This window comes from Sitodiplosis mosellana, unplaced genomic scaffold (genome assembly GCF_009176505.1).
Source record: "Sitodiplosis mosellana isolate CC-2019 unplaced genomic scaffold, AAFC_SMos_1.0 Smas_scaffold_6150, whole genome shotgun sequence".
Lineage (NCBI taxonomy): Eukaryota > Metazoa > Arthropoda > Insecta > Diptera > Cecidomyiidae > Sitodiplosis > Sitodiplosis mosellana.
The window spans coordinates 1,246,013-1,271,431 of NW_022601391.1; the positions used below are offsets into that span (position 1 = coordinate 1,246,013).

Below are 25,419 nucleotides of genomic sequence, written 5' to 3' on the forward strand. Positions count from 1 at the left end.
GAATGAACATTACAATGACAATGACAATTGAAAGAAGCCACTTACTATCGCATGCACATCGATAATCGTGTCGTCTGCTCTGCAACATTCAGAATTAGATATATAAATATGTTTGTAGTCAATGCGACGAATTTGTATGCTCATGCCCCTCGCTCATGTGTCAGCAACACTGTAGAGTAATAAAAAAAAATGAGAAGAAAAAAGCGGACGATCTCTTTGGTTTGAATAATTGACTTAAAGCGCGTTTAGCGCGAACATGTTGAATATCCAATCGTTTTATGAATACATTTTAATAGGTCAAGTAACGATCGATTGCTGAACAAAATGGTTCTGCATTTTAATGGTGTTCAGTGTATATCGATAAATTTTAATTGGCTGTTAATGCGTCAATGATTTAAAATCACATTCAACGGATGTAATCGCTTGCTATCATGAATTGATCTATGAATAAAAGAACACATCCGCATCGTGGCAAAAATCGATTTCCTCAACTATGGGCTCGTATGCATTTGCTATAAACGTGAAAAAAGAAAAAAATAAGCTGAGCTAATATTTTATTAGCCATTCATCATCTCTCTAACGAATGCCAATTTTGTATAAAACAGCGGAATTTCACTGCCGTCGGTACACACGGTTTTTTTTTCTTCTGCTGTCTCTCGGTTTCTCTTATTGCTACAAATACCTGGGAATATGTATCGCATCGTTTTTGCCACTCGTTCGTCATGCATACAAGAATTGAATGATGCAATATTATGATGAATTTTCATCGTCAAACGCATTTGTGTAATGAGCCGCTTAAAATTTAACCGCGAATTCTGGTACGTTTACATCATTTGCGCATTTGTCCATTCACACGCGTAAACATAAGCATTTACATGCTCCGAAAGCAAGCACATGTCCTCACATGCTTTTCATTCCAATTTCAAATAGACTATAAATCAAAGTTCACTTTGGCCCATTCCCTTTGGCTCAATCACAAACAGAAGCGAATGAGAAGGAAAAAAGTAACCATCACGCTTCTAAGAAGTAAGTGGATCCAGTTTAAAATGTAAGAAAAAAATTAACTACTACGCAAATTATAGTCGTGCAATTTACCAAAAATTGCTTTATCGATAATAATAATAATTCATTGACCCTGAATATAGCAACGTAGAAAATGAGCAGCAGCGGCAGATGGATTGTGTGCTCTTGTTCGTAGATTAACACGTCTATTTTTACGAAGAAATTAATGATACGATTGCATGAACGGTATTTTTTTTTCTTCTTGTATTTATGTATGCTTTGGTCATTTTGGCCGAAAAATATCTCACCATGAACCACGGGATTTATGGAGTAACGGTCGAAAAATACGAAATTCCTTCCAATTGACATGTGACTTTCATGTGACTGACAAAGTATGCTGTCATCTCCTTCAAACACAACATCAACTTTGTTTTTTCTTTCTTTGTGTAAACGAAGCCAACAATATTTTACTTTCTTTATTTTCAAATGTTGCCGTTGATAACTTGTGAACACATCATTTAGACATTTGTGCACACTCATTGATAATTTACACGAAATTAAAAGTTTTTCGTATACAATTCAGGGGCTTTGTTCTATGTTGTTCCTGTAAAAGTTCTAGTAATTTTAATCATTGAACGGAATTTTTTGTTCATATCCGGATGTATGGAGGTCAACATTTTCGCAAAATCGTACACACAATGAATAGAAGTAGAGATTGATGGTTTTATTTTCGTTGCTTCTATGTGCTGTTTTGCTACGGGTGAAATACAAATAAATAAATAAATATTGCCGAATGAACGTCGAACGATTTCTTGTCATCACACGTTTCGGATTATCGGTATGTTTACAATTAGATGAGAGAGAGAAAGCATCGTAAGTGTGTTGTGTGCTTTTTTTTGCTCTTCGTTGCTCGGTATGTGTGTGTTTTGTGTTAAGTGGAGCACACTTTCAGCGTATCAGCCTGAAAAGACTGTACGTAATCGCTTACATTTTATTCATTTTTTATTTGTCGTCCGTATTTATTTTTACCATCCATCCCATCCGAGCGAAGGAACGAATGAACGAACGATTAATAATTCGATACAATCGTATTACACACACGAAATATCTGAGCAAAGTTCACTTTGATCGCAGGTAAGCAGCGCACACAGACAGGGGCAACCGAGCGCAAAAACGGATAGACGGACACTCGGTGTGTGTATGCAGCGCATCGAATTTTGTAGCGGTGACAGTTGCTCGGCTCATTGTAAACCAACGGCAATTCAAGTTTTGACGAAATTCACCTTTAAATTTAGGTGAAATTCAGCCGCGAAATTCTTTTTTAATGACGACTACTTTTTTTTTGGCTGTCAGCCAAAACCAAATGCCATAAAATCGATGTACTCTGACCCAATCAACGGTTATTTTCAATTTGAACCGTTATCTATCAATCAATTTTATGAATATTTCACACAAACAGAGAGCAAATCATACCGCGATTCTATATTTGGACATTGATGACTTAAGCTTTAATCGAAATACGAAAACGCACGTATACACACATAGACTTAATACTTTCAAAGTAATTATGATTCGTTGAAGCAGAAAAGGCGAATGAGGATCGATTCGAAATGTTCGAGAAACTGTAATTGCTCATCGCATTCGGTTTAATCCACGAATAACATCGTTTCGTTTTGTGTTTCTATGGTATCACACAAAATGATGGGCTAGTTCAACCGGTAACCACTTAAATCCAGTTATACGCTGTAGATGTTCAAAAAAGAGAGGTTATCAAAATCGAATTAACCTTAAAAAGGGTGAAATCTCTGTGGTTTACACATTGTGCCGCTGTTTTGCATATCATGTTCTATGCTCTGCACAAAGAATGATTTGTATTTGCGCTTAAGTTTTAAAAATGATTCTGTCATCCGCGCAATTTCCACCGGCTCACTCCATTTTATATACATTTACGTTTTAGTTTCTTCTCAACATTCCATTGCATACTATATTTGTTTACACAAAATAAAGCAAATACTTTTTAACAGAGATAATATTTTTTGCATTAAATTTTATTTTGAATCTCGAAAAATGTAAATAGAAAGCAGATAAGAATTGATCAGCAATCACTGTTTTCAAAATTGCTTCATTGCGAGCACATAATGGGTGCTCTCTCTGAAGATGCTTTTACCAGCTGATTCGGTCAGCTGCGTGATGTATGAACATGATATTTGTGAACAAGCATGTGCCAATCTCCTTCGAAAAATGAACCCGTTCACTAAATTACCCGTGTGAATAGCAAATTCTACGCGTGCCTGTTATCAAGCAAACGGTTTTTGTGCGTTTTCATATTTCTGGAACGCGCACGCGCTCATACGCGTCTACATACAGAATAAAAAATCCGCGCAATTACGATTTATGAGCACCAGTGACAACGTGCGCATATATCCTCGGCTCTCTTTTTCTTCTTCTTCTTTCGCGGTCTTTCGTGTGCGCGCGCTCTTGCGAGTACCCGCATTCAATTCAAATTAATTCATTTCCAATTGAAATTTGCACTCTTGCATGGACTTTGTACCTCGTTCCGACTTACTCACACTCAATATTCAGCATTGCATACGCCTGGTTGAAACAGTAGCGTCAAATAAATAGCAACAGTCAAAAGTGATATAGCTTGTGTCTTGTCTCTCGATAGTATTCACCTAGATCCAAGTCATTAGGTTCAATTTTGTCGCCTTGTCAATTTAGCAAATGATTGAAATACGGGGAATTTACCAACTGATTCGGTACAACAAATCATACGGGAAAGTGGCCCATTTTACTGAAGCAATAAAATAAAAATTCTGCAAAATTCATATATGATTTTTTTTGGTCTGCCTTGACAACCGATTTGAACCACATGTGATATGTGCGATTGATTTGCTCACTTTTTACACGTCAGTTATTCCATTGAATGGCAGCTTTTTTCCATTGCCATCATTACCGCCAGCTAAACACTTTCGTAATACATTTATGTTGTAAATTTTTTTTCGTCTTCGGAATCGGAACTTGATGACGCAGTTCGAAAGCATACCAATCAAATAAGAACTGTCGCTGATTGTGGACCAAGTTTATCGTAGAAGATGTTTACCTGGGCGTACGCGTGCATCCATCACTGGTTTGTCAGAGAACTTCGTTGTTGGATGAAAATTACGCATATTCCATTCTACGTTAAACTATGAGTTATTCGATGGTAGTAAACGATAAAAAAGGGGTACAATAGACGGCCCCCCCATCAGGCGCAAAAAAAGAAATGAATCTGAATTACTACGCAAACCGGGCAAACAAATGTCAAACGATAGAAGCAAAAAGAAGATAAACGAGCCCAGCTGTGTGCAACAAAAAAGCCAACGAAAATCAAGACATTATCATTTCGATGAAGAAGAAAAAAAAACCACGATGAGTGCACGAAGACGAAACGAGAGTCGGCTGTCAGAAGAAAAAAAGCAGAAAGATAGAAAAAAAAACAGACATGACGACGAAAAGATAAACTTAGATTTGAATGCCGAAATTTTAGACGCATCAGACAAACCATATGTGCAGTCGACCAAGTTGTGCCATTTGATCTTTAGTAAAAACAAGCACCGAATACTATACCGTAATCAATGCCATTTCATCGAAGCATTTTATGCACATTGTGCACAGACACAAACAAATAATTGAATGGCAACACATATCGGTATGGTGCAAAGCACCAGGGTTCGCTCGCACGCACTGACAGAGGAAGAGGGAAAGAGAGTGAGATCGAAAGAATGGGGCCGAAAAGAGAGATGACAAGCGAAAAGAAAACAGCTGTAAAATGTGTATGCGACACAGTAAATCCAGTACATGTCAAAAAGCAGTGTTAGGATGGAGTCAGCAGCCGAATGGGCTGCAGTGTGTTCAAAGTGTTGGTCAGTTCGTTATTTGGCCGATATGATTGAATATATATATATATTTTGGCACTAACACATGTCGCTCTAATTGCTGATGTATTGCAACGAAGATTCTTTTTCATGTGTATGCCTATGTATGCACATTATTATGAACGGTCATAAACCAAATAGTGTGTCTCGTATACTCGTAGCTATTGCTCTTCCACATACACAAAATTTCACTCTCTCTCTCTCTCCCTATCTCGCAAACATGATTGCTCAATATCAAAATTTACACATTTTACGTTGCACATTGTGTGCGAAACGAGTAATAGACGCGAGTGTTTTTCTGATTTATGGACTTCGAAATCAATTTTCGGTCTCTTTGTATCGAAATGTGCGAGAGACAGCTCATGTCTTTCACTTGTGCATAAATCTATGGGTGAGATTGAGAGTGGAGTATGTTTTTTCTTCGATTTTTATTTTTGAAAAGGCGAGTATGTTTTCTGATGATTCTGTTGGCGTTAAAGTAGAGTATGTTGTAGTACCGTCTAGCCTCCGCGGTCTTCATGGTTTTCGCGCAACTGATAAAAGATAACAACATAGTGTCTTCGGCAAAGTTGTAGTACTTGAGCTCTTCTATAACTAAGCTGAAGAAAGTTATCTCTTATCTCTTATCAGTTGCGCGCAAATCGCGCACATAAAAAAGCAAATTTTATATAGAACTTTTTTTTTTCTTATCATTTTTCGCGCTTTTCGCGGAACTGATAAGAGATAAGAGATAACTGTCTTCAGCGATGTTATAGAAGACCTCGAGTGCTACAACTTTGCCGAAGACACCAAGTTGTTATCTCTTATCAATTCCGCGGAAACCGTGAAAAACCGCGAGGACCCGCTAAAAACGAACATACTCGCTTTCAACCATTTTTAAGTCGACAGAAACTTGCTCTTCTCTTTCGTAACAAAGTCAATCAAACATACACTACTCTCAATCTCACCCATAGAAATAATGTCGGAGGACATGTGTATCGCATCCTCTCTCTTTCTCTCTCGCTCTATCTCTGCTGACCAATCAATATGTGTATGTGTATAGTTAAATCGAACGCGTTCACGCGCACACACACACACAATTCATGCATGCATACGAAATGGTACAGAATTGCCGTGACATGATAGTATGATGTCTTTCCTTCAATTCCACAAATTGACGAAATGATCACAAGTCCAAAGTTCGATACTGACTAAATGAAGAGATCGAGAACGAACAAGAGGAAAAACATAAAACAATCACAATGACAAGTATAACATTTCAATTAAAAAGGCATTAAACATGAATTTCAAATGGTTTGTCTGTCGAATAACTCTTGAAAAGTGAATAGAACAACAACGAGACAACGTAGAAAAAAACGCACTGAGCAATGTACACACAAGTAAATCGCTTTTTTTTGTTGGATTCTAGATTTTTTACAATTTGACAGATGTTTAAAATATTTTCCGAGCAATTTTTTCCTCGTTCTGTTTGGTTGTCGTCAAGCAAAACAAACACACGGAGATAGAGCGACCAGAGCTACAAGTGTATGTGGCACTGCGACACCGAAACGATTTGTAAACACTTGAAAAATTCAGTGAAAAAATGATTAATGATTTTCTTAACCATAACAACAAGCGATGCGATAGTTTTTACAACTGGATGTCGCACGGATAGCTTGCTCAGACAGCGCGCTCCACAAATGATAAACAAATGAAAACATGAATCATTTGGATAGATGAAGCTTTTTGCTAATAAATATTTGTACAGTGTCCAACCAAATATTTACTTCATAATGAGTTGAACGGAAAACTGTGTGCTTGCCATCGTCATCATTGACATCAACAGAAAGAGAGAGAGAGAAAAAAAAATTCAAGCACATCAAAGTATAGAATATCAAATACATTTTTTTAGCAAAAAGAAATGTGTTTCAATAACAAATTGAGCCACAAACAATCTGGCGAAAATGTCTTTGCCAACTCGATTCTGCTATATTTGACGAAGCCCTTTGTCAAATGTTCGTGTTTGTGTTTGTGTGTGGTCTTTCTCTTAATATCTTTCTCTCTCTCTCTCTCTCTCTCTCTCTCTCTCTCTCTCTCTCTCTCTTTCTCTCTACCTCCCTCAGTCGTTATTTCTTATCCAAATTTTTTCTCTCGTTCGAATGATAAAATAAAAAGGATGAAATATTAAATCATGCACGAAATTATTTGAAGTACAAAAGCAATTTCACTGTGACGCACGCGAAAACGATACTTTCGTTTTTATTCTTTGTTTCCTTCAGTTCGACGAAAAGAGAACCATATCTCTCTCTCTCTCTCTCTCTCCCTATCTCTTTGCCCAAATGCGACCACCGCCGTGATGAATGCCAGACACATTGAGCAATCTTCGAAAACAAAACAACGATGCAGCTTGAATAATTTTTACGACCAGACAAATAAAAATAATAGCCGAAAATTGTGTGCTCGCATCGTCGATACACTGCATTTTGCTGAGGTACGGCCGACCGCCAGCAGAACAAAGTACAAATCACTTGTTCCGTCATAACACGATTCCTTCTACTTTTTCCTCTTTTTCCTATGCACATACACTATGGTGCGTACAATGATCATAATTTGAAATAAATTTGCTGGAAAAAAAGGTACGAACAAAAAATTGTAATGCAATATGAGCTTTACCGAAAATGGTGTGATAACAAGAACAAGAACCCATCGTGCCATTTCTGTTCGTCTGTGCTCGACGGCTGAGCGCTAGTAATTTGCACTACACTCGTATGCGATGGAGAAAACCATGTAAAAAAATATTAAAGTCTCGCGAAAAGATGAAATTCTAATTCAGTTTCGGTTTCGGTTTCGTTGCTGCATGTGAAGGCAGTGTGTGTGTGTGTGTGTGTCTTTTTTTTCTGTGCCCGTCTTAAGTATACAACGTTGCTGTAAAATGATACGCGTTGCACGTAGTATAAGAGCTATAATGGCACGTAATGTATGCAAATGTCAAAAAATTACACACATATTTGTCACATTATGCAGCAAAAAGCAGCAACAACACCGAAATTTTACATCCATCAGACGAAGTATCACATTTTGTTGGCTGTCAACGAGAACGGATTCGAAACATCAGAGCAAGTGCTCCCTCTCTCCCCCTCTATTCGTGACAATGTCGAATGAAGTGAACGAAAATTACAAGAAGAAATACCGTTTGCCCAATGTAATGTGATATTTGTTGTTGTTGTTGTTCCTACTTGATGGAATTCTCAAAAGCTGATCTCCCTTTCCTTCCGACTCTCGGTCGTTTTAACGACAACGACCAACGATTGAAGAAGAGGAGAAAAAAAACGCTCGCGCGTGCACACACTATTCAGAATGTCCTCTACTCAGAATTCAGCCCCAAGGGGCTAAATGAAGCGTGGATGAAGATACACAACAAAAACATTGTGTCAAACCATGCGCGTTCGCCCGCGCACATTTGATATTCAAGAATGCGACGACAAAGCCAAAGGTTTATTGGTTTCATTGCCGCTGCTTTTCGAACAATTATAATATTTTCGGTTACTTGCGTTTTTTGTGGTGTTTTCTTCTTGTTGGCTGCATCATTCTTGGGCACGCACATTCTGTATACCATTTTCGGCAATATTCTGCTGTTATTTATGCTCTTCTCGTTGCTGTTGTTTCTAGTGGAATGGTTTTTCTTGTTTTTTTTTGTTTGTTCATTCATACATTCTTAACTCTAAGGCACGCAGCCATGTGTCTACGTCTCTGTGTGTGTATTTGCTCTTTTTTCCTTTTTTTCTTCGCTCCATCACATTTTGGTCAAACGATCTGCATCGAGGCACCAATATGATTCATGATCCGCTGTTAGTGTTGCTCGCAGCTATTCATTTCTGTCTACGTCGTGTGTTGGTTCATTCATTACATTTTCACTCGCCTTTTTTGTATGTTTACGGGTATGTGTATGTATTGCACGGAGTTACCGTTTTCTAGTTTTAGCTTTTGTATCCATTTCATCCACCTTTCGTGGCATTCCATTTTCGAGACGTAGGTAAAATGGAACCAAGTGAATGAATAAACCGTTACACGCATGAGGTCGTGTAAATCAATTGGATTAGATTTAAATTGGATGAATATAAGGGCAAACGGAATACGGTTCACGATTCTCGCATGTAATTTCGTCGAAAAATATTTTCATTCGCCTTTTTTTGTTGTTGCCATGATGAACAAAAAGGAGAGCGAGAGCATTCTTCCATGCTTTCACGTACACAACGAGATGGAGAACTGGTAAAAAATCAGCCAAGCAGGAGGAGGAGGAGGACGAGAAGAGGAAAATGGCCAGAAAATGTGCTGGAAAATCTATCATCGTCTTTATTCATATAAATTATCGCATTTTCGTGCGTGCGTCTTGGGCCCATTGCCAGCCAATTATCGTATCGTCATCGCAATCGTTCGCCTTCCTTCTTCTTCTTCTTCTTCTTGTATGTGTGTGTCGCTTAACAATTTTTGCTGATTTTCGTTATCAATGAAACAAATAAATTCCGTATAAAATGGGCAAAGTATAATTGCCATAAAAGTCCAGGAAAAATGGCCGTTGAATTGCCATTGCTGCTCTTTGAATTTAATCGCCAAAGAGAAAGAAAGCAGAAGAGTTCGTGCCACACATGCACGAACAACCATTCATTTCCGAAATTTGATATTCAAAATTCAACACGGGGTCGCATCATGCACAAATACACACACACACACACACACATGCACCATGCTATTTCATGAACATGAAGCCTAAAGTGGGCCCAAGTGTCGAATAATTCATACAGTCTATATATTATGACACAGTTAATTAACAAAAATTTATTTTATCACCTAATTTTTACTTACAAATCATTTAATGTTGACCCAAACAGCGAAAATGTCAGCAGCAGAGTACACGGTCATCTTGTTTGTTGGACGACAGCTACATGGGCTACACACACTCATTTTACCTATGTACTTTGTAGTCGCATAATCACGACATGAGCGCACATTTTAAGTGTGCCGATTTATATTGTCCAATCCAGTTTTGTATCAGAATACGAGCGCGTGTTTTTCAAACTACGATAAATAGCACAACGAAGAACAAATCAAAATGAAAATGGTACATGAAGTCTAACGTATGCTGTGTGCTTTGCCAATGAATGGTTTGTTGCTCTCGCTTGTTTGAATGCACATTGCACAGCCCGATCTCGATGCCCAATACACCAACACACACATGAAAGGCTTATAAAGAGAGAAAGGAGGAGAAAGATCGGCACATTTCGATGTTTTACATGCATGCACAGCGCACGGCATTTTATGTTGAGCCACCACCACGCACACACATACAAAATGGGATTTTTAATGGGAAACATGTCATGTCGAACGTTCGAATGTTGTTCTTTAATAATCTCATCATGTCATTTTCATTTAGCTAAATAATTAATCTGACAAGCGGCTGAGATTATTTAATAAATATTGATAGAATATTAAATTATTGGTGGTTGTGTTGTTCGGTGTTAGAAATATGGCATGTTGTGGCCATTAATGCAGCTCGTGTAGCTTGTTCGTCTTTTAAAAACATCACAATATAGATCGGTCTTGGTGTACGGGGATAAAACAAAGGTATAAATAGACATGCACCATACACAATACAATGGTAACCACGGAGACATTTTGGCTCGACTAATGACTATTATATTTCATGTGTTTCTATTGTCTACCGTTCAACATGACGGCTCGTTTCCATTTTCGATTAACTTTATGCTCACATCTCATCACATCACATTCGCAGTCTGCGTATTGATTATTAATTTTTGATTTCGAATCAAGCGCAACAATAACTAGGACAACGATTCATTGCCATATTGTGGCCGTGATTATGGAATTATCGAAATTTGGTATGATGGGCACAACACTGTGACACACATCAAATGACCATTTAGAGTGCATGAAAACAATGTGCCCTTCGACATCGACTGCTCATTCCAATGGAATCATAGAATATATTTAGCTTTTATTTTGGCGTTGGCACTTATACATATGAGCGATACATATCAACCATCTAATGAGCCATAACATATCCACAGCACCAAATAAAGTGATATCATAATAACGTCGCGTATACGTGAAAAGTCACATGAAATCGACGCGTTGCCCAAACACACTTCGACTTCACGTTGGATCGACCGAATGAGATGTAGACTGTTGCATGGCAAACGGTGAGAGTCAAGAAAAAGGACGAAAACGAACAGCAGCAAAATATCGTGGCCACAGCAACAGTGGCTGGTAACCGCAGTACTTTATTATTTATATTTACAAAATATGTGAATTCGATGAACCATCGGTCTGAAGCCAAAGTAGCACAATCACATCAGTTTATATTCAGTTCGGGAACGATTCTCGAAATCCTGTAAAAAACTAGCAGATGGGAAAGGGAGAAAGAGACAGAGAAGAGGAGAGAGGGGAAAAAATGAGACTGTCGCAACCAAACATGAAAACCAGCATTATTACACCATTACACGTAGTGAACCGATTTCAAATCTCAACTTGGCGATTGCTTTTCCGATTCCACCACTCACTCTTTTCGTTTGCCGCGGTACACTAAAGCTGAGAGAGAGAGAGAGAGAGAGAGAGAGAGAGAGAGAGAGAGAGAGAGATAGCGGTGGAGTGAAACACAGTACAAGCCGTTAAAGGACAAGCATAAAAACACAATCACGGAAAAGGGCAATAAGTTAAAAATCGAAATCGCAACAAAAGCGAACACTCTGAAAAACAGCACTATGTGAACATTGCACTGAATTGAGAGATGAACGAGAGTGAAATAAAAAAGTAGAGAGAGAGAGAGAGAGAGAGAGAGAGAGAGAGAGAGAGAGAGAGGGAAAGAGAGAGAAAGAGGCAGGAAGGTCGAGACACAGAAAATAGTTGAACTGTTTCACAGCGCCACATAAACTGGCGTTGCAATACTAACAACAGCAACCAACTCCATGGCAAATCTTCTTTAGTCAGCTCAAAGCAGAACCGGGAACAGGGCGCACGTGATAAAAAACATCGAATGATGAAAATCAAAAATAATTTTTTTCCTGCTTTTCGGACGACAATAACTAATAAATTTTTATTTATTGCGATTGCTTTGGCTCGAATTTTAAACGAAGCCAGAGCCATCGCTATATAGCAAAATAAAATATTGCATTGGCAAACGCGCTCGAGAAATGACGAAAAAGAACAAAAATAACCATGGCCATGTACCGACACAGTTATTCAATGGAAATTGAGAAGACAGCACTCTGTGAAAGCAAACGCTAACGTTAAGCACACGACGAGCAAAAACAGAACAAAGCATACAAACACACTTATACATCCGATTAAGAGGAATAGAGAGCAAAAGGAAACGCATTCAGCGCACAAAATGTAGGGAAAAAATTGTGCGAAAGACGCCGCTTGCTCTCGAGCAATAGAATTTCGGTTTCGTTTATCAAACATACACATATATATATAGATGCGACAATAATTCAGGTGGTCGTTGTTCATAAAATAGAGTCAACTGCAAATTTTTCATTTTGGTGAACAATTTATGGGTTCGATGATGTCGCACTGTTTGACTCATAACTCAACTCTCGCCAATCGATTGACTTTTTCGTGAGCGAAACAATGACACATACTATGTGACTACACTGGTAATCGTACAGTTGGGGAGAACAACTGCCACATGGAGCATTTTCTCTGCATAAACGATGGTTTTATAATGTATTTTATTTATTTGCAACGGATCCAACGGGATGAGGATGGGGTTGTACGGTTGCATTTGTAAAAACTGATCATCCAAGCCATACATTTTCATCATATAAAAATTAAATGAGATGCCTGAAAATTGCAGAGCTTTTTTTTAAAAAAGCAAATCAAACATTTGCACAAAGTAAAAAAAAATTTCTTTGATTTTTTTTAACGAGTTCGCGGAAGAGCTCCATTCACTCATAAAGGGTGAGAGAGTGAGAGGGGGACGCACATAGATACGCAACACAAATATGTCGGTACGAGGACGAATGGCAAGCTGTTCATCAATGAACGCGATCAAATTTATACAACACCGAGCATCGATTCCATACAAACTTTACTAGGTATCCATATGACACCGAAAATGATGCGATTCTTTGATCTGTTGGTTATTGAAGTGTGCTTAAGTCAAACTGAATCCAATTCACCTATAATAATCCAAATATTGAAAAGAAAAATAAAGCATGAGAAATTTGTACGAAACGTTGGATAAAAACAATGCTGGGTTCATTAAAGCGCTTAATGTTCTATTGGCATGCGAAAAATGACGTGCTTTCATCGCTAAAAACGTCAAGTGCTTCAATGGAATTCCATTGAATCTATTCAAAAACGTGGCTATTTCTTTTTGGCTGGGCCAAGAACACTTTTTATAAGCCATTTTGCGAATATATATGGGAGTTTTTTTGGTTTACGTGATTCCCCGAACAATTGAAACGCGAGTAGACACAAACCAAAAAATAAACGACGCAACTCAACGATTTTGTAGCAAATAAAAAGAAAACAACTATATGTAATACCGAATTTTATGAGCATTCGCTCTCTGATGATAACTTTGGAATGGAAAAACCGAAAAAAAAATTGAATAAGAGTTGAGAGTGAAGGAACAGCAAGAGTAAACAGAGCGTGGTGCGGTGTTGCGTGTGAAAAAAAAAATTGAAGTTAAATAACGTATGAAATAATCAGCTGGTGCGCATAGCCCATCATCATCATCAACATCATGATGAGCAATGGATTCAATGATAATGTGTCTGTTGTGCGTGAACATACCAAATTAAGACAATATGTATCATTTTGTAACAACGGCTAAGGACAATAACAGCCGAAAGCGAACAAACTGAAAAATAAGAACACACAAACGCGCTCAAGCGGTTTGTAGGTAGAAATGTTTATTGAAATTTCAAAACCCATTTACTGTGCGTAAAAAGCAGTTGATACCTTATACTCTTACTTTCACTTACCATCACCACTATCACCGCCACCATCAACAGCAACTGAGCTCAATGCATCGGTACCAACACAAGCACGGTTCTACGCAAAAAGTAAATAAATACAAATATCTGCAGTTAAGCCAGAAAGTAGGAATTTCACCAGAGAGCCTCTTGAGATGGGTGCTCTTGCCATTGTTTTTTTTTACGCAACAAGAATGAAAGCCAAACATTTAAGACGTGCACACATTTTCGACGTTTTCACTTATCACGTGTACGCTGAGGAAACGTGTGTAAGGTCGACGCGACAGAATATATATCTACTTTTGTAGTTTGCTTGCAGTTAATACCCATCTCCCTCCATCTTGGATATATGTGCATATGGCACTGCCGTCATTCTTCAATTCGAAAATGTGTTCCGTTCCATCCATCGATGAACGGAAAAATGTTTTTCATTCATTGCCGCATTATCCCGTTAAATCCAAATGTGGCGTCGTGTTCATGCTCGATAAATTTACGCAAAACCGAATTGCTCAAAATTTCTCAAAGTTTGGAATAATAAAAGTAAGATTAAAGCGTCATGGTTTCTTTTTTCACCGCTTTCATGTCCTCCTTGTATTACCATATTGATGTTGAAAATGACAATAAAATGCGTATGCTACGTAGTAGCACTTGAGCCAAATGCTCAACACAAATCCATTTTCATACATTCCATGGACACACCACCTCACGTTTATGTCTAAATCTATGTATATATATACGTGTATGATGAAAAACTGGGGCTTTAAGAAAATATCCCGAAACCGGCAAATGGTAACAAAAACAACGACAAAATGAATTAATTCAAATGTGTTTGCTTTCGCCAACGAAATGATGAGACCGGCGAATGACGGCACTGAATGTATACGAATAGGCTTTGTGCGTGTGCAAAATGGCAAGTGAACACGTCTACTCAACAATAGTACCATTGCCTGCTGTTGTTATTGTTTATTTCTCCTTCTTTTGGACAAATCATAAGATCATTTATTCGTAAAACAACAAATACACACACACACAACATACGATATCATTTTGAGCCGAAACCACATTGCAAAAATCACGAACATTTCACATTTTGTGAAGTGTGTAAAATGGAAAATAATTATTTTACTCGAGCACTCTATCTCTCTCTCTCTTCATCTCTATCTCTGGCATTGCTGAACTGTTTCTCTGTGTTTGTTGACTCAATTCTGGTCTCGTTTTGTTCGAGATTAAAAGCTTTTCGCCTTTGTATTGTGTGCGTTCTCTTCTTGTCGTCTACCTACCAATTCACACTTAACACAATCTCTGGCTCTCTCTCTCTCTCTCTCTCTCTCTCTCTCTCTGCTTCTTCATTTCCGCCCGTTTGCATGACAGCAACCACAACGGCATCACCACCAACGGCACCAGTTTTCAATGTGAATGTGAATTTGAAGCATGTGCACAATTTAAATAAAACTGTATTAAATGTGCTGTGACAACATTTTACTTGTTTATTCGTCTCCAACACCACGGGATTGTGTCGTGAAAATACCGTCGATTGTGTGCTAAAGTTCAAATTTACACACTTTACACATGTTTTTGGGTGCGATTCCATTAAATTTCATCGATTCAATATCATCAAATGGATACACATTAATAGCATACATATTGACGATGACGACGACGGTGGAAATGACACGTCGAACAGCGCTCATAGGTATTTGTGTATTGTGCAAAATCAACCAATGGAATATAATTTTCGTTCTACAAAAGAATTTGCTCGCGTCCATTTTAATATTCGACCATTTAAATTGCTTAAATGAAGGTTAAATCACATTTTATCCAATTATTATTACGCATTGTATTGTGACAAACCTTTGTTTGTCAAATTTTTCATTTGAGCCGTGTCAAAAAGACTGAATTCATTGAGTGTGCTTTTTCTCAATGAACTTGGCAACGCTGATTTTCTCTCTTTCTTTCTTTTCAACAACATTATGTGATGGCAAACGATAATTCATATCGCATTTTATTTTCGATAGAAATTTCGATAAGTCAAAACGCCAAAATATGAACATCTGATTATTTTCGTCGTTAGGGAAAACCCCTGGCAGGGCACATAATGGCTGATGCAAAAGCGGGCAAAAATTGTTAATAAACGTTGAAACTCGATTTTAGCTCACGCTTTCTTCATTCCACTTGCAACCAGCATGAACATCAAAATAGTTTCTCTCTGGAAAGTGGCTGTTTGCGCCATTTTTCCCCCACTCATTTAAACACAAACACAGAGAGAGACCTCTCCCTCTCTCTTTCTCCCACTCACTTTCCTGTTTTGAACTTTTTCAATGGGATTTGATGCGGTTTGATTTCATTTTCGCACACGATGCAAACTTTTCAATTCGAAATATTAATAGATTAATGGGAAAAGTTCACTTCAATTCATGGTGATGCTGTTTTTTCGGTTCGATGCAAAAGTGCAATAATTAAAATGGATATTAGATTATACCCGGGAGTATTGTAGTTGATTGAACTCCATTGTCGACGCAATTCAACACGGTGAATTGATTGTTAAGTTTTCGCATTTTCGCGTGCAAACATTTCGCATTTTGAGTTATTGTTCGGGTGATGAAACTTATTATTCGAAAATGTAAAATCGATGGAAAATTGTTGTATATGTGATTGGTTTCAGGTAAAATGGATTTGATTGTTTAGAATAATTACAATGCGTGTATGTTTATTTGCAATGAATTATATCAACAAAAATCGAATCCATTTCATTTGTGATTCAATCGAAATATATCGAATTTTCCAAATCTTTTGGCATTTGGTGAGAATTTCATCATAATAGAATTTGAATATTTTTCCATTAACAATTGAGACTGTATATTTTGATTGTAAGCTTTGAATTATTTTCGATTGTGGTTAAGTCATGATTGTTCGTTCATTTTTGTTCAAGAATTCTCCTGAACAATTGCTACAGTTGATATTCATATTTGCAGACATGCATGTGCATTCAACAGAGATGCATTAAAATTTTAATGCATTGAATCAAAATCCAAGTATTCCTCGTGAAAACTGCAGATTTAATAAAATATTTTACGATATATTTTCATTTCCAATGTCAATTTTCCAGGTAAATTTTGCTTATATCACCATTAGAAAGTTCTGAGTAAAGTCAAACACAACTCCCAACGGTTATTAGTTTAATTGAACGTGCATAGAAAATTTAACGTAACGATAGTCTCGGCGCTGTATAAACTTGCCAACTTTATTTACTTAAAACACATGAAACAGGAAAAATGGCTGTCATTGCCAACGATCGACTTAAAAGCAATGCCAATTTAAAGCATGAAATAATGGCATCGACTCGCATTTTTACATACTTGATTTTTTTTTCAACTCTTTCACTCACTCAACGTGTTTTGTTTGCAATTCGTTGCTCGAATATTTTTTCTTGTTTCAGTCTATTTATTTGGTGTGATTGGGTTGCTGGAGGTGGGTGAACTGTATTCCATTTTCATTATTCAATTTACAGAATTGAAAGCGGTGGTATTGGGAACGGCCGATTTGTACGTGAAAACGGGCAGTGATATAAATTTAACGTGCAAAATATCAAAGGGTCCACATGAACTGGGAACCGTGTTCTGGTACAAAGGTATAGTATAGACATATGTGAATATAGTACAAACAATCTAGGGGATTCATGCCAAATTTTATTTAGCAAAATCTATTTGTATTATTTAAATCATGTAAAATTCACGCTAGATTTCAAATATTTTGTATTATTTCCCGAATGCGTTGTTATTGTTCATATTCACCTTGAACAATATGTTCTGGAAGTGGGTTTTGGTGGATCTTCAGGATGGATCAGACTAGGTTTGACAATGCCCTGGTCCATCCTGAGGATCCACTTCCAGAACCAGGAGCGGTTTTGAACAATCCTGAGGATCCACCAAAACCCACTTCCAGAATTTTCGAAGCGATAATGACGTCAACAGATTGGACATGGTTCTGCTGACAGTCGGTTTATTGAACAAAATTGAGCAAAATTGAAATTATGCATACATATCTGTTTAATATGTTGAAACATAAACAAATTCATATTATTTGTTCATATTTTAAATATGGAAATTGTCGTGAGGCCCCTAGCAAACAATGTAGTTTCGAGTTACATGACAATAAAACCAAAACAAAATTGAAAACAGATGTTTACTTATGACTTACGAATCAAATCTTCAAAGCGGGGTCAACAGCATAGTGTTCTCGTATTTATTGTCTATATTCGCAGCCTGATACACATCGGTAACAATTGTACCAATTAATTTTCCTATTCGAATCATTTACAGGCAATGCAATCATAGATTTAATCACGCAAGAAAATGACATTTATTCGGAAAATGTACAGCGAATATCAGTCGACACTGACTGGGCCGATGGATTGATCTCAAGGTAAATAACGTTTTTCTCATCCCTATTAAAGCGTTCTCACTCGTTTACACCAAAAATCGTTAGTTACTCTTCAAACAGAAGCAATTCACTTGCACTCTGTGAATGAACTCAGTATTTAATTGTTTGTGGTGCTTTCAAAATAATGTTATTTGCGACTTTCCCATTTTGTGCATTTCGTTTTTCGGGGATGGATTCATCGGTTGGGATTTTCCGTCACAGGCTGAAAATTCGTCAAGCTGTTCCAAACGACACCGGCAACTACACATGCGTTTCAACCATTGCACAAGCAGCTAGTGTTTATGCTCATGTTATCTCTGGTAAGTATTAACCCTTTGACGACCAAGATTGAACGGATGGGAATTTTGCAATTCTGATTGCAGATTCGTGCTCAGCGACCAATTACCAAAAACCATAATATTGGGTCATAATATTGGGTCAACAAAGTTTCCGCCGTTTTTTTTGTCTAAAAATACATTTATTGCAAAATAAATTGAAAATGTACATTAACCAATATATTCGCCATCGTTAGCTATGACTTCCCGCCATCTTTCTGGCAGCTTGTGGATTCCTCGTGTGAAGAAGTCTTCATCTTTTGAAGCTATCCAGTCATCTATCCATTTTCGTACTTATTCTTCATTTTGAAAGCGTACTTCGGACAGGGCCATTTGCATCGAACGGAACAAGTAGTAGTCAGAAGGAGCAAGGTCTGGAGAGTACGCGGGCTGATCAAGCCGATCCCAATCGAGCTGCTCTATCTTTTGTTTGACGATTTTTGCACGATGTGGCCTCGCATTGTCATCGTGGAACAAAACTTTGTGGTGTTTTCGGGCTATTAATGGCCGCTTTTCATCCAATGCATGAGCCAAATCATTCAATTGGCGTCGATAGCGTTCCTTATTAATCGTTTGATCTGGTTTTAGCAGCTCATAATACACGACTCCTTTCATATCCCACCAGATGCACAGCATAACCTTATCGCAATGAATATCTCGTTTTGGCTGGGATGGCGCCGGTTGGCCGGGATCAACATACGCTACTTTACGCTTGGGGTTTTCGTAATGAACCCACTTTTCATCGCCGGTAACAATCCGATACAAAAAACTGTTTCTTTTGTGCTCTGCAAGATGTTTTGTGCATATTGCGATTCGTGCTTGAAGTTGCTCTTCAGACAGTTGATGTGGAACCCATTTTCCCAGCTTCCGAATCTTTCCCATGGCATGCAAATGTCTGAAAATGGTTGTTTGGCCGACGTTTAACTGCAATGCAAGTTCTTTTTGCGTTTGGGTTGGGTCTTCATCCAATAATGCTTGCAAATCGACATCTTCAATCGCTTCTGGCCGACCTGAACGTTCTTTGTCTTTCAAGTCAAAATCACCACTTTTGAATCGATGAAACCATTCTCTGCAGCTTCGTTCCGATGGAGCTTGCTCGCCATAAGTATCTGACAGCATTCGATGAGCTTCAGCGGCAGTTTTCTTCGAATCAAATAAGAAAAGAAGGGCCCCTCGAAAAAACACCTTATCACGATCCATTTTCAATCGATTCAAAAACAATGACGCAGAACGAAAAATGAATCTTTCTGCTCTGAGTTAGATTGCTAAATGTCACATCTACGAAATGCAATTGGATTCACTTGTCAAGCTACGCTCAGTTACAAGTGGCGACATTTAAATGTCAGCGGCGGAAACTTTCGAATTGACCCAATAAAAATGTTATCAAAAATTAATTTTTTTAACTAGAAATATGAAAAAAAATGATGGGACATATATGTCCCATTGGTCGGTAACGGTAATTACCTTTATATGGAAAAAAATATGTCTCCCATAAGAACTACGCGTAAAATCTTTTTCGTTTTTAAAATATTCAGAATTGTTTTGAACCGAAAATGGTTTGAATTGTGCTTTGTTGTGCCCATTTAATCACAAATTTAATGATATTTTTGTAAATGTTTGTGTTTGAAAATTCGCGAATAATGGCCAAAATACAGGGAAATACGGGGTATTTATTTACCTTTACCAACCAATGGGACACATATGTCCCATCGCGCCAAACGCAATAAAAAGTGGAAAAAACGTTTTTTCTAAATAAAGTCGTTGATTTTTGGAAAGTAATGGACATTTCGCACATTATTCCAAATTTTCAGCTTTAAAAGTTCCACCGTTAAAATTATATAGCATTTGGCGAAAGTTGAAAAAAAAAGTTAAGATTCTTTGACTTTAGAGTGTTCTATCCAATTGCGTTTACAATAAATATCCAATATTATGGTATTTTCTGATAGCTACATTAATTCTCTTTCAAACGAAACCAATTTTACTAAAATTGGTTAAAAAATGTAGTTATTACAGATGAAAAACAAAATTGGACATATGTGTCCCATTGGTCGTCAAAGGGTTAACGGGAGTTTCTCCCTCTTTTTAGCACTACATGAAATGTAGAGCTACTAATCTGCTTTTCTTTCTTAATACTTTTTGAGTGATGAAACAAATTATGCTGAATTTGAATTTTATGCTCATATTTTTTATTTAATATAAAACAGTGGTACTAACGACAAATAAGTGCATAATATTTCAAAGCGCCAATCAAATTTTTATTATCAAATGTTGTTTAAAAATTACATTAATTTTTCGTATAGTATTTTTCTGAGTCTTGAACAGAATTAAAGTGATTTTAGATTCTATGCTCATATTATTTATTCAATTCAAACCAGAGTGTATTTCAAAAAATAATTAAAACCAAGATCATTGTAATTCATTTTTGAAATAACTGAGAATCTCTTTTCTATACTTTGTTGAAAATAAATATATTACTCCAAAGTTACTTTGATGAAATACATTTCATGATGTGCGCCAAAAAATAGTTTGTTGTGAAACAACAAAATAGATTAAGTAACTAAAATCTCATGAACGCAGAGTGGAGCGAAGTGACGCTTTGCGGTCTTGTTTTTTGGTTTGATTCGATAAATCACATAATGGCAGGAGTTGCGGCGTACAGGTGCATGATAACGATTCGAATTGAAACAATTTGGTTCTATGAACAAACAGGAAAAGCAAACAAATTTCGTGAAAATGTGAACACGATTAAGCTAAGATCGTTCAGTGCTCTGTAGATTTGTGAGAGAATTGTGCTGTTAGAAAAAGCTTGTTCGGGAAAATAAATTTAAAGCATATTGAATAAATGAGAGAAAATTCTCACTCGAGTTGAACTCTCGGAAAGCTCTCGAAAAGTTTTTCGAAGTGGATTCGCTTGAGAGCTTCGATTATTATTTGAGAAGAAGCACACATGCATTCGAGCACATTGTTTGCGAACCCAACGACGCGCTCGACTGCATATTTTCATTGGGCTAATGAGATTGAATTAAAAGACAACATGTGAAATCAATATTATTTCAATCCGACAGCAATATGAAAGAGCAATTTATTACTTTTTAGATAAATTGAAATATATATTATATTATGAAATGACACTTGAAATTGAATTTACGCCCGTTTTTGATCTTCCTCTTTCTCTTTCTTTCTTCTGTGTTTTCTTTTCTTTGGTTCGGTTTGTGAATGCTAGGTTCACTCGCGGAGCATCCAGCGGCCATGCAACATAACTCGGCCAATATGCAGTTTGTTGAGCAGCCAACGTTGGTTTTGCCCCTGGTGACGATAGCAGCGGGAGGAGCGGCGGCAATTGCAACAAATCTTATGGATGCTGCAGTGGCCGTCATCACGAGCATTTTACTCGAAATTTGGATAGTTTTAGCACGATTTCAGAAAAATTTATTTAACACATTGTTGTGGCCGTCGGCATCAGTTTGGGTTGTAAGATGAAATTATTCTACTGCGGCGGGAAATGAAAACAGAAAACAGAATAAAAACAAAATGAAGATGATCCATGCAAGAGTCGGGTAGCTGTTATATAATCACAGTACCTCGCCTCCATCACACAGCAACAAACATTTCCACAAATTTCACATTTTCACGTACATATTCTACTGTGCTCAACTCGAACGTTTTCGATAATTGTGTGTTCAAGTTCATGTTATACACTCGATGTAGATTATCCGAACCCGTAAAAAAAATACAGCAAGCAACGAACGGCAACAGACAAAATTTAACACGCAGTCAAATGCATGCTCGAAAACTCGAATTATCTGCCACATACACACATTCACACATATGCACAAAAATCACATTTTACCTTGCAATTTTCTTGATCCGTCGGTAAGCTTTTTCGCGTTTTGTGTTCAACGTACGTACTCCCCTCCCCTTCCTCTCCATACACAAGCCGCATATCCACATCTTCCTTTTCTTTTCGGTTTCGTATTATTGGCGGAAATTCTTTCTGGCTCACCTCATTTGATAACAAAACCATTGAAACGAATATGTTTGCCTTGTATTTTGCAGCTACCATGACTTTAAATTACAATTCAGTTGTTGCGCTCGATACCAGGTGCTACCGTGTATTTCTCATGAAGAAAGCAGGAAAAAACAAACAACACACACACATACACAGCGAAGCTTCAAACCGTACAAGTAAACAAAAACATTTCTTGATGTATGTGCGAAAGAAAATAACACATTGGTAAAACTGATTTGGTTCTTCGTTTTGTGGCTTGCAAGTGTGGATTTGAGCGTTTGGTTTTTCTTCACTGTCTGTTGCCGAAAGAAAACTATTTGCGAATAGAGAAACAGCGAATAAATTGAAAATATGCAAGACATGCGAGAACAAGTTGCAGCTTACTATTTTGCAAAGAAGCAGAAAGAAAATAACAGGAACAGTGGAAACTAGCTGAGAGGGAAATTATAGTATATACATATGTGTGTAAGTAAGTCTAAATCGCAAACCAGTTTAACACAAAACATTCATCCCAAGTAGTAGATGAACTCATTGAAGCGTTTCACTTATTTTTCGATGTTGGTTGGTGTGTATGTGTGTGTGTGTGTGTGTCGTTATTCGGCTTTCACTTTTCAAGTTAAGTAAAATGCTCCAATTATGTCGTAGCAAGCTGAATGGATGGCTGCAGCCAAAGTGCGAAAGAACGATGGCATGAACATGTCTACGATATCTTAAATGGCGGCGTTAATCTCAAACTTTTGCTAGTTTGAATATACATATGAATGGATTTTGAGCATTACAAATAACTCACTTTCCATAGTTAAATACCACAAATAGTTTTTGGATATTATGTCCTGATCACATGTTCACACAACCATTCACACAACGGTGTTTATAAAATAGCTCGTTCGCAACACCATCTATCTGTCTTTCTTTCCATCCAATTGCAAACTAATAACATCTTTAGTGCAATGGGGTCTTGATTGTTGAAGAAGGTTATCATAAAATGCGGTACAAATTTCGAGTCTAAAGAGACAGGGTGAGAAATAAGTCTGTTGGCCAATTTTCATCCAAACATTTTGCAGGTTGGGTTTTGAGGCATAATCAAGTTTTCGGTTGGATTTGGAAAATATGGCAGGTCATTTGTTAATCAATATGTGTGTTTGTGTATATATATATATCGAGAAAATCAAACTACATAAATTCCCAGAAATAAGGTGAATTACATACCCATCTCTTTCACATGTAATCCACCGTGAGATTTTCAATGTCACGGCCAGAGATAGGTGCAGCTTTCCAAATGAAATAGTCCGAATGTAGTAAAACTCTAACAGTTAGATAGGAAATACATTGAACCAGATATTATATTAGTATAAGAATTCGGGGAATGGCGTGTGTGATATAATAACGATCTATGAACTGAAATGACAATACCAAATAAATACAGTTGATATGTACGTGAATTTAATTGGTAGATTCTCATGGCCAGTGCAACAAATTAATTTGTAAATTTAAAATCAAATAAACGAAGCAAAATAATAAAAGGTGAAGAAGAAAACACTTGAATAAGAGAGGAATTATGTACTACAACCCAAACATATGCACTTACAAATAATAGCACATAACAATTGCATAAGGATTTAAATAAAAATAACAAATAAATTGTATGCATGTATAAGTAGTAGATTTACGAAACAAAAACAAAAACAAAAACAACAACAAAAACCATTTATTTCATATTGTACTACTCAAATTACTTTTAAAAATAATCATCTGTTAAGTCGATGTAAGCGGCCGTCGCGCAGCGAAAATAAATGAACATAAAATCAAAATTAAATTTAAATGAAAAATAAAACATCCTCACAGAAACCGATAAAATCAAGCATGTAGCATCTCACTTTTATCGTTGTAAAACTGAAAAAAAACGAAGAAGAGAAAACAGGTGAACAATAAATAGCATTTGTTATTCATAGTTTGATGATGATGAAGAAAAAAAACGGGATGAAAAGGGGTGCAGTAACCAGAACAACACTGTTCACTGCACTCAAGTGCATACTGAACAACAGCAAACAAATATTAGACAAACAAACACAAACGATGCTCAGAATACAAAATCTTGAGACAAAGAAAGCGAACAAATTATTATAATCCATTTTAGCTGAAAAAAAAATATATCAATGTTTCCTTCTATTCATCCCACGTTCCTTCAGTAACAATGGCGACGGCTCTTCCAAAAAAAAAAGTTTAATACATTTGTTATTATGATCTGTATCGCCCGAGAATTGGTAAAAACTCTTTTTTTCCTCGGTCGAACGAAGTGAAAACCACCAAAGTGATTTCGTAGCGTTCATTTCAACTATCAACAATATTGATATTTAAAGAAAATATCTGTTTTTTTTTTCTCTGAGAAAGATGAATAAGATCTATGACATAAAAGATGAATCGACAAGAAATATACAACATCCACCTAGAATGTAATCAAATTTCACCTCAACATCTCCCATGCAAATCAAATATGATTTAAAAAAATTAGAAACCTAAATGATGCAAACGCAAAAAAGAGATGCATAAAGAAGAAGAAGAAGAATAAGAAGAAAAAAATTCAATAAAAACAGACCAAATCAACATTAACATTATGGAATGGCATAAACGTTGAACTTCAAGTCATACTCTCTCAGTTATTATAGAATATAGGACATAGAAATGTTTTCTTTTTCTGTGCGCAATTTTATGTATGTGCAGTTTTAATAAGACAAACAAATAAAAACAAATCCATTTCA

At 36.9% G+C, this 25,419-nt stretch overlaps 1 protein-coding gene across 4 annotated transcripts in view; it reads left to right on the top strand.

The window, feature by feature from the left end:
* LOC129574023 (zwei Ig domain protein zig-8) overlaps positions 1-25,419 on the top strand; it is a 135,373-nt gene extending 109,954 nt beyond the window's left edge. For 3 of the 4 annotated variants that reach the window (XM_055455302.1, XM_055455303.1, XM_055455301.1), the window contains 4 exons: positions 17,406-17,525; positions 18,217-18,319; positions 18,539-18,636; positions 21,875-25,419. In XM_055455302.1, the coding sequence (XP_055311277.1) occupies positions 17,406-17,525; positions 18,217-18,319; positions 18,539-18,636; positions 21,875-22,131 (578 nt within the window). In that variant the 3' untranslated portion in view covers positions 22,132-25,419. The remainder of the gene's footprint in view (positions 1-17,405; positions 17,526-18,216; positions 18,320-18,538; positions 18,637-21,874) is intronic. The other variant, XM_055455304.1, reaches the window with a different exon arrangement.